We start from the raw sequence: 13,344 nt of genomic DNA, 5'->3' as shown, positions 1-13,344 counted from the left end.
ATAAGAGCATAATCTCATGGAGTCACACAAATAAAGAAAGTTTGTGTTCCTACTGTAAAGGTAGTACAGAATCCATGTTATACTTAATATCAGTAGGTGTGCACGTGTACACACAGACACAATCCAGTATTCTGTTTAGTATCTGTAGGTGTGCATGCGTACACGTGTACACAATGCTGTATTCTGTTTGATATCAGTAGGTGTGATGTGAACATGTGTATATAACCCAGTGTTCTCCTTAATATCAGTAGGTGTACATACGCATGTCTGTACACAGCCCAGTGTTCTATTTAGTATCAGGAGTTGTGCATGGGTACAGGTGTACATATTCCAGTTTTCTGTTTAATGTCAATAAATGTACATGTGTACATGAAGCACCTTTGCACTATGCACCAATCATCTGAAACAACATGGAGTAATAATCCCATGCACTTGCCATGTAGTTTTTATGATTGAGCTCAATTGCTGTAATTATTTGACTCTGCAGATCTGATGATTATAATATTACACTAATGTAATATTTCTACATATCTAAGTGCATAGGAATTACTTTTCCCTTTCCAAACTTTAAGAAGCTATGCTTTTTGTAATATGTTCAAAGAACTATATTTGGGGTGGAGAAGCATTCCTTATAATAAAGAAAGAAAATATAGATAGAAAAGATAAAACAAATATAAACAGTGTAATGGTTCTTTGGAAATTCTAATATATAATTAAGATATGTTGACATTAAATACTTGTTTACAATGTCTATAGGAAGTTAATTTTAAGATACTTGTTATAAATTCTTAGGAGTCATGGAATCTTAAAATAATAAAGAGAAAATGTTTACAGCATTAAATATTCCACATCTCAGAGTTGAGAGTCACACTTTAAATAGAAAAATCTCATATCTTCTGAAGTATTAAAATTTACTTAATACTGATTTTCACATGATTCTAAAGACTATAATAAAATTTCAATATTTAAATTGAATATACAAATATAAATTACAAAACTTTCTTGTTTTAAGTTTCCTAGTATGTCATCTCATGTTTTTCTATTTGAAATCATTTCTCAACTGATATTTTTGCAGACCAGTCACCATCACAGTCTCCTTTCTGCAGTGTAATATACCATATTTTAAGTGGAGGGATAAAATAAATGAAAGCACTTGTTATCAGGAAGTTGATGCAGGATTGCACTTATGGCACCATTTATAGAACATTCAGAGATCCAAACATTATTAAAAGTACAACTTAATATAGACAGTATCACAGAAAGTTCACTTAATGGAGAGCGTTGGCCTCCCCCAAACAGCTTGCATTTACATAGTACATCAGAACTAACCCCACCATTCCATTTGCACCTTTCACAATTTTCAAATGTAGATACTATTTCTATTTTTTTCAGTGAGGTAAGTGTGGTACTAAATTTAGATGACTGCTCAGTAGCTATAAAAACAAATGCAAGGGTTGGTCTTCAAATCAAATGCTCTTTCCACTGTGTCACACAGCTTTTCGTAAAATAAAAGTGAGGCTGGGGCCAAGGTTTAAATTTATATTAAAGGATTGTGTGGGGCACAGGAAAAAGTGAATGTTTGGATTCTAGATGATGGCATTGCATAAAGGAAACTCCAGAAGTGAGAGTGAACATGGTGTGTAATGGGAGTGAAAGGGGGCCAACGATGAAGCATGATCTAAATCTCAATATTATTTGTAAGCAATGCCCATTACATTTCAATTAGATAATAAATTCAAGCCATGGCATTTTGTTTAGAATTGGTCAGAAATTAAGAATCATTATAAATTGAAAGTAGTCATAGGTTGATATTTCTATTAGTGGAAATTTGTCAATTAATTGTGTCAATGGGAGAAAAGTTTAAGTTTTTGTATGTCAGAAAAAGAATAGAAATCAGCTGTGTTCTTTCAAGCAACTGAACATCAAGCGCACATTGAGTGTCAGCCTGTGTCAACAGATTGTATCGTGAAGATGAAAAAGAAATAATCACTAATACCAGATATCTCACAGTCCGATGCTAAAGCAAAATGCTTGAAAATAATAGTCATGGACCAATTCAGAGTGATAGACTATAGCACGGAGTAGCATGGGAAAACTTTCAGGAAAAATAATGATTGTGCGCCACTGAAGAGCCTGCTTTCTAGGCTGATGATGATCGGGTATAGGAAGACGTGTGAAATGGACGTGAACTACATGTAGATATGCTGGGGAGGGGTGAAGAAAAAAATCCACAGTAATATGACTGAGTCCAAGAGGCAAGAGATAGAAAAGTAGAGTATAGATTTAACAGGAAACCAGGGATGTTTCTGAAGGAATCTGAATCGCTCTGGTTCACTGTGAACAAAATTCCAATTTAACGTTTAGTTTTACGATTTACTAATTGAGAATATTCCATAAATAATGCATACTATGTCATGTTGGGCATAATTTAAGTTCCCATAAGGATGACCATTTTCCTTTTTGTACTAGACCTTTTGTTTTGTTTTGTTTTGTTTTGTTTAACTCTTATAAGTTAAACTTTATTCTGCTGAGGGAAAAAATAATCAGCAGAATTCAGAGAGTGGAGAAAAGCCAGACAATAGTCATGTAGCATTTCCAATCTAAACTCTAAAAAAATATGTTCAACTGTGCATTTTTAAAGTAGAAAACAGGGCGGCTATTTGAAAAATATTCACTTAGCAAAGTTGTCTTTATTATTGTGTACAAGTTAAGAAGGTTTAATTGGATTTCAGAAAGAGGACTTAGGACTGCTAAGATATATATAGGAAAGACAAGATGAGTGATTCTTGGTAGGACAAGGAGCAGAAAGTGGGCAGTGACATCAGCCTGCAGGAAGAGCTTAGCATTGGGGACTGATGCTGCTCCTGTGGTAACATTTGTCTCTCCAACTAGTCACAAAACAAACTCAGTATCTTCAGTAAGACAAAACGTTTGATGGGGCTTCTGTCTTTTCTTACACTCAATTACTGAACAGAGAAAATATTTTGTACATATTCAAAACATAATTTAGCTTTTAAAAGAATACAGGAGAATCACATCAGTCTAGGAGGTTTGTTTGTAAAGCAAGCTTAGTTTTAAAAATGAAGTCTATATCAACTAATTGGACAAAGTATATAATTTCAAAAACAAATACTATTTGGGAGTATTGCTATAATATAAATCTTATAAAGGAGGAATATATTTCTAACTGTTGTATTCAAAATATTATTGTAGTACTTAGTAGGCTAAAATTAGTTTTAGTGTTTAGACTAAAAAAAAAATCTACGTGATGAAAATTCCTTTTGTATTTTTTGAAATTTCCAGTGTTTACCTTGTTCGACATCCCATCCAAACATTTTTAACTCTTCATCATTCAGCAAGTGCAAAAGCAGTGTCAGATGTATTAATATCCTGGAGACTTCAAACAGGTCCTTTATTATATGATGTTGATTAGTCACTTAAGGATGTATTGCATGTCTCAGCGATGCATCCAGCATTCATTGCCACATGCTTTTATTTCACACAGGTGGATGAATGGAAGCTATGATCATACTGCTTTTTCTCTTCATTAAGGGGTAGGATGAGGAGAGCATCATGGAATTATTTTTACTCACATGAACAGAGAGCATCAGAAATGCATTTTACCACAATATATGACATGCCCATATTAACTACCTTCAAGGAGGATTTTGTTTGAGGAATGTATTGCTGTATCTCACTTAATTTTCAAGATGTACTTTTATAACTATTGACAATAGATATTTAAATTGCTTTATAAATTTAAGTGAATTTGTTTCATGTTAATCTTACAAATAATATTTGAAATACTTAGAAAATCAGTGCTTTACTTCCCTTTATGTACTTGTTTAGGTGCCCATACCTTCTCAAAAGAATATATATATGAATGATGTCTGTGTACTGTATATATATATATATATATATATATATATATATATATCATATATGGGCGTGTGTGTGTGTGTGTGTGTGTATGGATTTTACTGTGTTCCAATTAAATAATTCTGACATTCATCAAAGGATTTAAGATATTATTTCACTATTGTGTGCTTAACTCTCAAAGTAGAGGGCCATTTCTATAAAGAACCTCCGTTTTGATATGACTGTCTTAATGTACTTTAGTATAAAAGTCTTAGAAGGGTGGAAGGCTAACCAGCCAAGCTCTCGTTTCCACGGTAACAGTGGAAAGGAAGCAAGAGTGAAGACTCCCCAAGCTGGTGTACAAGGAAAACACATTTCCCTGCCTCTGACCAGCTTCTCTCTTGATCCTGTGTGTCAGTGCTAAGAATCTCATAGTTCTATATATTGTTTTTCAATAATCAAGATACATCTCTCTTTTTGCAATTTTAAATGATGACCCTTACTTCTGGAGCCAAGTGTGCCTTTATTTGCTGCGTTCTTCTTTAGTTCCATGGCTATCTTAAAATAGATGGCCGTACTTTCATTGCCCTACGCAGGCATTACTTTTCATTGAACAATTGCTATATTTTTTTAATTTTATGACTTAGTTTATCAAAATAGCCTAAGCTTAACAAAGTTAGAAGAGACAAGGGGGCTAAGCATACATTCTTAAGCACGACTGTGCCTTAGGTAAGGAGAGGCAATCTCTAAGCCAGTGGTTCAACTTTCCCAATGCTTTGACCGATCAATACAGTTCTCCATGTTGTGGTGACTCCCCAGCTATAAAATCCTTCCTGTTGCTATTTCACAACTTCAGTTTTGCTGGTGTTTTCTCAATGCAAATAACCAACATGCAGGTGTTTCCAGGCTACCCCTGTAAAAATGTCTTTCAGCGACTCCCAGCCCCATGGTCGAGACTCATTGGTTGAGAAGCTGCTCCAAATCCTTTGCCAGGTTGCTTAGGTCATTGTCTTGCTGCATCATAAGATAAGAATATCCTAATTTCTGGTGTTAAGCATTTTGTACTAATAGCTGTGGCCTTAATTGTTTTTAACATTTTATTTATTTTAAGGTCAATTTTTTTTTATGAAACTCCAAAACTTCCTTTTTTTTAACTGAATTTTTTTTTCTTAAGAAATTTTCTACTCACTCTACATACCACCCAGAGATCCCACCTTCTCCCTCCTCCCATCTCCCAGCCCTCCCTCCCAAGCCACCCCACATCCCCACATCCCCCAAATCAAGGTCTCCCATGGGGAGTCAGCAGAGCCCAGGGGAGTCAGCAGAGCCCAGCACACTGAGTCTAGGCAGGTCCAAGCCCCTCTCCACTGTACCAAGGCTATGCAAGGCGCCACACCATAGGCACCATATTCCCATAAGCCTGCCCATGCACCAGGGATGGATCCTGATCCCCCTGCCTGGGTGTTCCCCAAACAGTTCGAGCCAAACAATCGTCTTCCATTTCCAAAGGGCCTAGTGCAGTACCCTGGGGGCTTCATAGCCGCTAGTCTACAGTTTATGAGCCGGTCATCTCTGCACTTCTTCCTGTCATGATCTCAATGTTCCCTGCCTGCAAAATCCCTCCTCTCTCTCATCTGATTGGATTCCCAGAGCTCAGCCTGGCACCTGGCCATGGATCTCTGCATCTGCCTCCATCAGTCACTGGACAAAGGCTCTATGATGATAGTTAGGGTATTCGCTAGACCGGTCACCAGAGTAGACCAGTCCAGGCACCCTCTGGACCACTGTCAGCAATCCAAGGTAGTATCATCCTTGTGGGTTCCTGAGAGCCTCCCCAGCACCCTACCTCTTCCTTTTCCCATGATGTCCTTATCTATCTGGACCACTGTCAGCAATCCAAGGTAGTATCATCCTTGTGGGTTCCTGAGAGTTTCCCCAGCACCCTACCTCTTCCTTTTCCCATGATGTCCTTATCTATCATGATATGTCCCTCCCTGCCCTCCCACTCTGTCCCTGTTTCAACTCGACCCTCGCATTTCCCTATGTTCTCATTACCCACTCCTCGCCCTCTGCCACCCCAGCCCCCACACCCAGTCTGCTCATGTAGATCTCATCCACTTCTCCTTCGCTGGGTCTTCCATGTGTCCCTCCTGGAGTCTTTCCCTGTTAGCTAGCCTCTCTGGACCCATGGGTTGTAGTCTGGCCATCCCTTCCCTCGCATCTGGTAACAGTTACTATTTTTTTTTTTTTTTTTTTTTTTGGTTTTTCGAGACAGGGTTTCTCTGTGTAGCTTTGCGCCTTTTCCTGGAACTCACTTGGTAGCCCAAGCTGGCCTCGAACTCACAGAGATCCGCCTGGCTCTGCCTCCCGAGTGCTGGGATTAAAGGCGTGCGCCACCACCGCCCGGCTAACAGTTACTATTTTTTAATTACTAATTCATTTATATTTTCTTACTATAAAAATTTTTAAAACCTCCCTAAATTATATACTCATTAGGAATTATATTATCACTATACACCACTAGCTTAAGGCCAGTTTGATATTTATGGCTAATTTTAAGTTTTAAAGAAAAACAATTTTCAAGAGTAACTTTATAACTGTTAACCATATATATTTATAGCTTCATAATTTTTATTTTAAGTTAATTTCTGTTATGTTAACCTTGTAATTATTACTTCGAATACTTTGAGAATCAATGCTTCACTTACCTTCATTAATCTGTTCTGAACTCAAACACATTTATTTTTATGAATAGAGATATATCCATACACAGAGAGTTGAAACAAAGAGGTAGTTCCAGAAACAGTGATTACTCGAGTTAATGAATTATTACAATAAAATATATTTCACATTTGGCAATAGGCATATTACAAATTAGTAAACTTATATGGAAGAAATTATATAAATATATTTCAGAATTACACAGAAACCTGTTAGTGGCAACATTTCAACTAATGTACAATTATATTTATTATTTCTTCAATAATTAGGTACAATGTGTTTTGATAATATTCATCTCCCTTCCAATTCCTTTGAGATCCATTCCCCTTCCCTACTTACCCAATATTGTGTCTTTTTTCTTCCTCAAGTCCAATGTATCTTGCTCCTATATTTGTGGCTAAGTGGTCTTCCACTGGAGAATCGTCAACTTCCTATGGCCATACCTTTAAACAGAACTGACTCTGCTTATCCTAGCAGCTATCAGTTGTGAGTAGTTCAATGACTAAGTGTGGAAATTCATGCCCAACAGCCCTCTCCATGCTGCAATTAGCTCTAGTCTAAGTTTGCACAGCTCGTGTGCATGCCATCATAGTACTGTGAGTTCACAAGTGCAGTTGTTGTCCTGTTGTGTCTGGGAGACTACTTTCTTGTTGTCACTCACCATCTTCATATTTGACACTCTTTCTGCTTCCTCTTCAACTACAACTCTTGAGCCTTCGGACAAAGGAATGTGATATAGATGCCCCACTTAAGACTGAGCACTCCATAGTCTCTTATTCTTTGCACCATGCCAAGTGTGAATCTCTGCGTTAATAATCATTTAATGACAAAAGAAATACCTCTTAGGAGTATTGAGAGCTGTATTAATCTATAGATGTAAGGATAAGTCATTAGAAGTCATTTTTTATATAAGCCAAAATACAAATGTTTGGAGGTAAATAGTTTTTTTTTTTTAGTCAAATGAATCACGTAGACCTATAATTTATACTTGATAGGGATTTAAAGGTACATTTAATGTGTAATACATTTTTTCTTTTTGTTTTCTTATTCTATAAAAGCACCCTCTTCTGCATTTTTCATCATTTCATATAATCCTGGATATTTCTTCGTTACTACTCTGTCTCATCTAAGTGGTGAAAGTACAATGTGACTGTGTCCACTTTCCTTGTTAAAAGTTTACAACACAAAAGAAGACATTTATAAAGGGCAACTCTCACTGTTAGAACATTCCTTACTTAACTATGATAACAGCTCTCATTTGGTACTCAAATTAAATCTATGATGATGTTTTGGGGAAAAAATGTCATTAGCCACCTTTCACAGTTCTGAAGAAGTTTGACATCCTTACCAAATTTAGCTAGGAATAAGAGATAGAGAAAACCAATCCTTGGGCTTGCAATCCATGCCGTTTTAATGGTTGAGAAGCATATTTATGTTTCAATGAATTATTTGAAAAAATGTACAAAATTTCATGTGCTATAAACCTTTTAAGATGATGTTTTGAAGTCAGAGCTGAGCTCTGGTGGTGGTGTCTGCAATTCTGTTTTCTAATTAAAGCTATTATTTTTTTGCACTCGGAAAAAAAATAAAGCTAAAACACAGACTTTTCTTTCCTCTCACCTATAGGTCCCAAGGAGGTGGAGATCAAGTGCCCTTTGAACCACATTGCCTGTCGTGGAGCCAGCACGTGTGTCCATTTGTCACAACTGTGCAATGGGGTGTTAGACTGTCCCAACGGCTTTGACGAGGGAGTGCATTGCCAGGGTGAGTCTGTTGTGGGACAATGGAATTGAAATACTCAACTGTGTATAGTCATAAAAGTTCAAAGAGAAGTCTAACCCTCCTTTTCTTTCAACTGTAAATGTAGCTGAGAGAGAGAATAGGTTTTATTTCCAGTCTCTCAGTACAAAGTTCAAAGGTATAATTACCACAGTTTCTTGAAAAACATGTTAACAAACACACACCCAGACTTGGAAACTGAGATTTAAAAACACTACCTCACATAAAATTGTTCTTTTGAGCAAAGGAGAATGAGGAGTCATTATCATAGTAGACTGATGGCCCACAAGTCTGTTTATTCCATCTTTGTCTTAAACAAAATATTAGCAGGAACTCTCCTACAATTTTATATTCAAATCTATGTGCTCATGGGAAGTATTTTCTTTAATACTAGTTCTGTCCTACTACACTATTAACTTTCTTGCAATTTTAATGTGTTTTTAAATATCAGACTATAATTTCTTCAAAGATATGAGAGAAAAAATTGAAATAAAAAGAAATTAAAGTGTAAGTGGATCAGGGACATTCTAAAACCTGGGTGTGGGTTACAAGGGAATGAAACATGAGACTAAGAAGCATAAGAGCCCTGTGCAGTTCTGGGGCATCAGGCCAGCCCTGGATAAAAGAAGAAACCTCCCACACATGTCCCTATTCTTAATTGCCCTACCTCAGTTGAGAGAACACAAGCCAGGTCCAGGGCAGTGTGTGGATGCCTTTACCTATAGGGACTTGTTCCAAATCTCATATTTTCTGTACTTGTAGTTTAGTACCGGCCCCCTCCCACCAGTTTTCGGAACATGGCTATCCACCATCTGGTAGGAAGCAACGCACAAAGGCTGGTGACAGCTCTGAGGTGCCACCATTTCTTTTGCTGCTATACATCCACTCCTTCCGGATCAGTCAAAAGGAAGTACTGGAGACCCTTGGTAGGGATAGAAAGGAGAGAAACACACATGAAAGGACTTTAAAACACAGGTGAAGCTTTGTAAACAGATTGCAGTGACAGAGTCTGACTTCTACACCGAGAGCTTGGTTGCAAGATGGCCCAGGAAAGGAAGAACAGGATCAAACATCTCCACAATAGGTCACTGAAGTCAGGATGTAAGCAAGAATATGGCCCTTATGTTAGGGTTAGTGAGACACATGGAATAGAGGAGGTTTTAGAAAACTGAAGAGACAGGGTTGGATAGATGGATTAGTGGCTAAGATTGCTTGCTACTCTTGGAGAGGATGTGAGTTCAGTTTCCAGCGCATATGTTAGGGAGCTCATAGCTGCCTGTAACTCCAGCTCCAGGCAATTTAATGGCAGATGTTCAGATCCACACATGTATATATGTAAACACACACATAAAGAGAAATATAATACAGTAAAATTGGAGAGGCAGTGATGTAGGAAAAGACACGAGCCATTAAATTTCTAGTTGTCCCAGAGGAACTTACTATCTACATCTCTTTGGAATGTTCACACTTAGGGACTGCCTTTTAGATGGGTGGACTCAAGACACAATAAACAATGCAGATAAACTTGGATTTTCTGTTTCTGTCAGAACAAGGTTCTCCCAGTTGCCTCTCTGTGATATATTATATAGAACAGTGGGATCAAGGCTAAAAGATATGCCACTCTAGACTGAATGGCTAAAAGTATTTTTCATAGAGAAGATAAATTCAGAACCATCTGTAACTGATTGTACTCTGAGACATGGACAAAAAACATCACAGAACGTTAGATTTGTATAATGTATGTGGTGTGTCTTAAAGAGGCAAAAGTGGCTATTTGTTAGCACAATGACTCTGCATGAATGAAGTCTCTTTTTCCACACTCAAGAATGTTTTCCTCTCCCTTGCTCATTACTGATGAATACATAGTTTCTGAAAGATTTCCAAGCACAGTCCCTATCAAGCATCTAGGGACCTTTCTGCTATAGACACAAAATAAGAAAAGAAGTGGCAAAGTACACTGTGTGCTGCTGTGTTGAGCACTTCCTTCTGAATTACTTCTCCCTACGTTGCTGTCTTTAAAAAAAAAAAAAAAAGCTTATTGCTTTCAGAGCATGTACTCTAATTTAAATAATTACACACAAAGCCTCAGCCATGACTCACAAATGAATTTGGCCCTTTCTTCTAATAAATGATTCAAAGTACATTTGGTAGGATATTTGTAGTCTTTATGAAAATTAATAATAAGTAAAGCTTAAAGATTTGAACATTATGTTCTAGTCTTGGGAATGCTTTTGTGTTTAGTGAATTGTTTTCTGAATGTTTCCTAGTGAAATCAATTCCTTTCTAGTCAAAATAATGAAAAAATATCTATTATTAATGATTTTTCTGTAACACGGATATTTTAATCTCCATAATTTGGTTCCAATTGATGGAAAAATGGATTTTTATATGAGTATAGTTATATACAGGAATTTTCTTGTAAAATATTTAACAATAAGCACTGGTAAAATAACCACATTATATTTTCAAAATTTCATTTCTTCCTACACAGTATTTCAAAGTAGTAGCAATAGTTCCCTATCTAAAGTGTAGGAGCAATAAAAGGCATGTATTAAAGTTTGAGACCTGTATTCAGGCACAGAAAGTGCTAGATGGAACTGACAGAGATCAGACCATAGCATATATAAAAATACAATCTTAAATTTGACCTTCTTAGGATAATTGATTATGTCCACATTTTGGTTGGGCATTTGAAAGAGTAATTCTTTACAATTCTACCCTGAGTTAGACTACATTAGCTGCACAAGCAGGCAATGCACATGGATCCAAGTGGGGATGGCATTCTTCAGTCATAATCAGCTCCTATTCTGTTAAAATATCAACACTCTATAAATCACTGAGGAAAATTCATCTAATTTCCATGTCACTAGAAAAACATAACTATGTAATCCATATAGTTTCATTTCATCAAATAGTTAGGGTCTTTCTAAACCCAAGAAGATTAAATAGCTAAGGAGTTGAAATCCTTAAGAAATGAAAAGTTTTGACAGGAAATAATTACCTCTCAAGCACAGTGTATGCACAGAAATGCCACACAAGTCTTTTGCAAGTTTTCACTTTTTTTCTGATCCTGTTTCTAGGTATTTTGGGCCTACTATATAGATAATTAGTGTATTTAACCAGAAATACATGAAAACGTTCTTTTATATGAACATTTATTTCATTGAAATAATAGCATTAATTTTTAATTGCACCAGATCCTTACTTATGCTGGGATTCAAACTTGGTAGTATATGCTCCTTCATCATCAATCTCTTGTCAAGAATTCAAATACATTGACTATAAAGACTAAACAGAACATTTAAAATAGACAGCTGTCTTTTTATCTTTTGTTTCATTATCCACAGAACTTAAGTCTTACGATAAAGTGTTTTTAAAACATCCTGGAGAGATTTGTAACCAAGAAATTCTTTCAGAATAGAACAAGGGAAATGGTAGCTTTTATTTTTTATAATGATTCACTATTGGAAATTTAGTAACCTTTTAACCTCCTTGCTTAAGTGTCATATATATTTCAAGTTCCTAAAACAGAATTAATATTAAAAAATATAAAAAATAAAAAATAAGCCCAAATATTTTGTCCTCATATTTAAGAATGGAAAATTTTATTTTGGTTTGTTGTTTTATCAGCCATTTTTTAAACAGCTTTAGTTTTAGGACAAGTGTTTTATATAGACTAGGGCAGTTCAGAGCTAAAGTTAGGATTAAGGCTGGTGCTAGGGTTGTGGTTAGGATAAGTGCTAAGTTTAGAGATCAGGTTAGGAATAGGTTTACAATTAGGTTATGGCTACTGAAGACTGGGGCTGGAGCTAAGTTAGCATTCTCAGTAATTCTAACCCTAACTTCTAACTGTTAAGATTTAGTTTAAACCTACTAGAAAGGATGGGAGGTAGGGTAGTAAGGAAGGAGATAAGAGACAGGACAGGAAGAAACTAAGACATTCGAGTTATTTTTGTCTCCACTCTTCTATCAATCCATCTTCTTCTACTACCATTTTAACTGTTCAAAACAAAAATATGGAATGTAATATATGTGTAAATAATATCAGATAAAACCAATTCACAGGCATTGTGGTTTCCACCATGGGGGATGGAGATAGGAAATCATTATTGTCTGCTCAAGTGACATGAAGCATCAAAAGTTTTCAGATTGCTAGTCATTGTAACACAAATTTTAAAAGGCCTTATTAATAAAAAAAAAAACCCTGAAGCCAGATATTGGGGTGAAGGTTGAAAAATCAGAGAAGCAGAAAAAGCCACAGCCAACCTCACCTTGACAACTCCTCAGCAGATCCTGTTTCCACAAAAGCTCAGACTGACATCCTCTGAGTCCTGAAGGTATCAACTAAACTGCTGCTAAAATCCTATAAGCTTAACAGCCTCTAGTTCCTGGGATTAAAGGTGTGTGCCACCACTGCCAGGCTCTGTTTCTAGTGTGGACTTGAACTCACAGACATCCAAATAGATCTCTGCCCCCCAAGTGATAGGATTAAAGGCGTGTGTGCCACCACTGTCTGGCCTCTATGTCTACTCTAGTGGCTGTTCTGTTCTCTGACTCCCTGATATGTTTCATTAGGGCAAACAATATATCACATTTCCCCTTTTTTTCTAAAATAATAAAAGAAGGTTATAACTAATATAAGAGAAACTATATTCAATAAGTACAATAAGTATATACAATACATACAGTCAAGTCTAGTTCCTTAACATTTGACAGAGGCAGACAAAAAACTCCATTATATATATTATATATATATATATATATATATATATATATATATATATATATTAGAGAAAAAATTTCATTATTTATCCTATTTTAGTGAGTCCAATACAAAATTTGTATACAATATACAAAAATCCAACCCAATGTAAAATATTTAAGACAAGTAGTTCCTTTTTAAAAGTAGATTCAATAATCTACCTTTTTAATTAATCAAGTCATGGTAACAGACATAATCACAGAAAAGTGGAGGTAGAGCTACTG

General features: G+C 36.1%; 1 protein-coding gene across 1 annotated transcript in view; it reads left to right on the top strand.

The window, feature by feature from the left end:
• Lrp1b (LDL receptor related protein 1B) overlaps positions 1-13,344 on the top strand; it is a 1,617,914-nt gene that overhangs the window by 316,036 nt on the left and 1,288,534 nt on the right. Inside the window, exon 3 of the mRNA XM_059258831.1 lies at positions 8,206-8,343. Coding sequence (XP_059114814.1) covers positions 8,206-8,343 — 138 coding nt within the window. The remainder of the gene's footprint in view (positions 1-8,205; positions 8,344-13,344) is intronic.

The sequence above is a fragment of the Peromyscus eremicus genome, chromosome 4 (genome assembly GCF_949786415.1).
Source record: "Peromyscus eremicus chromosome 4, PerEre_H2_v1, whole genome shotgun sequence".
Taxonomy (NCBI): domain Eukaryota; kingdom Metazoa; phylum Chordata; class Mammalia; order Rodentia; family Cricetidae; genus Peromyscus; species Peromyscus eremicus.
The sequence above is the reverse complement of the archived record's forward strand: the minus strand, read 5'-3'. Positions and strand labels throughout refer to the sequence as shown.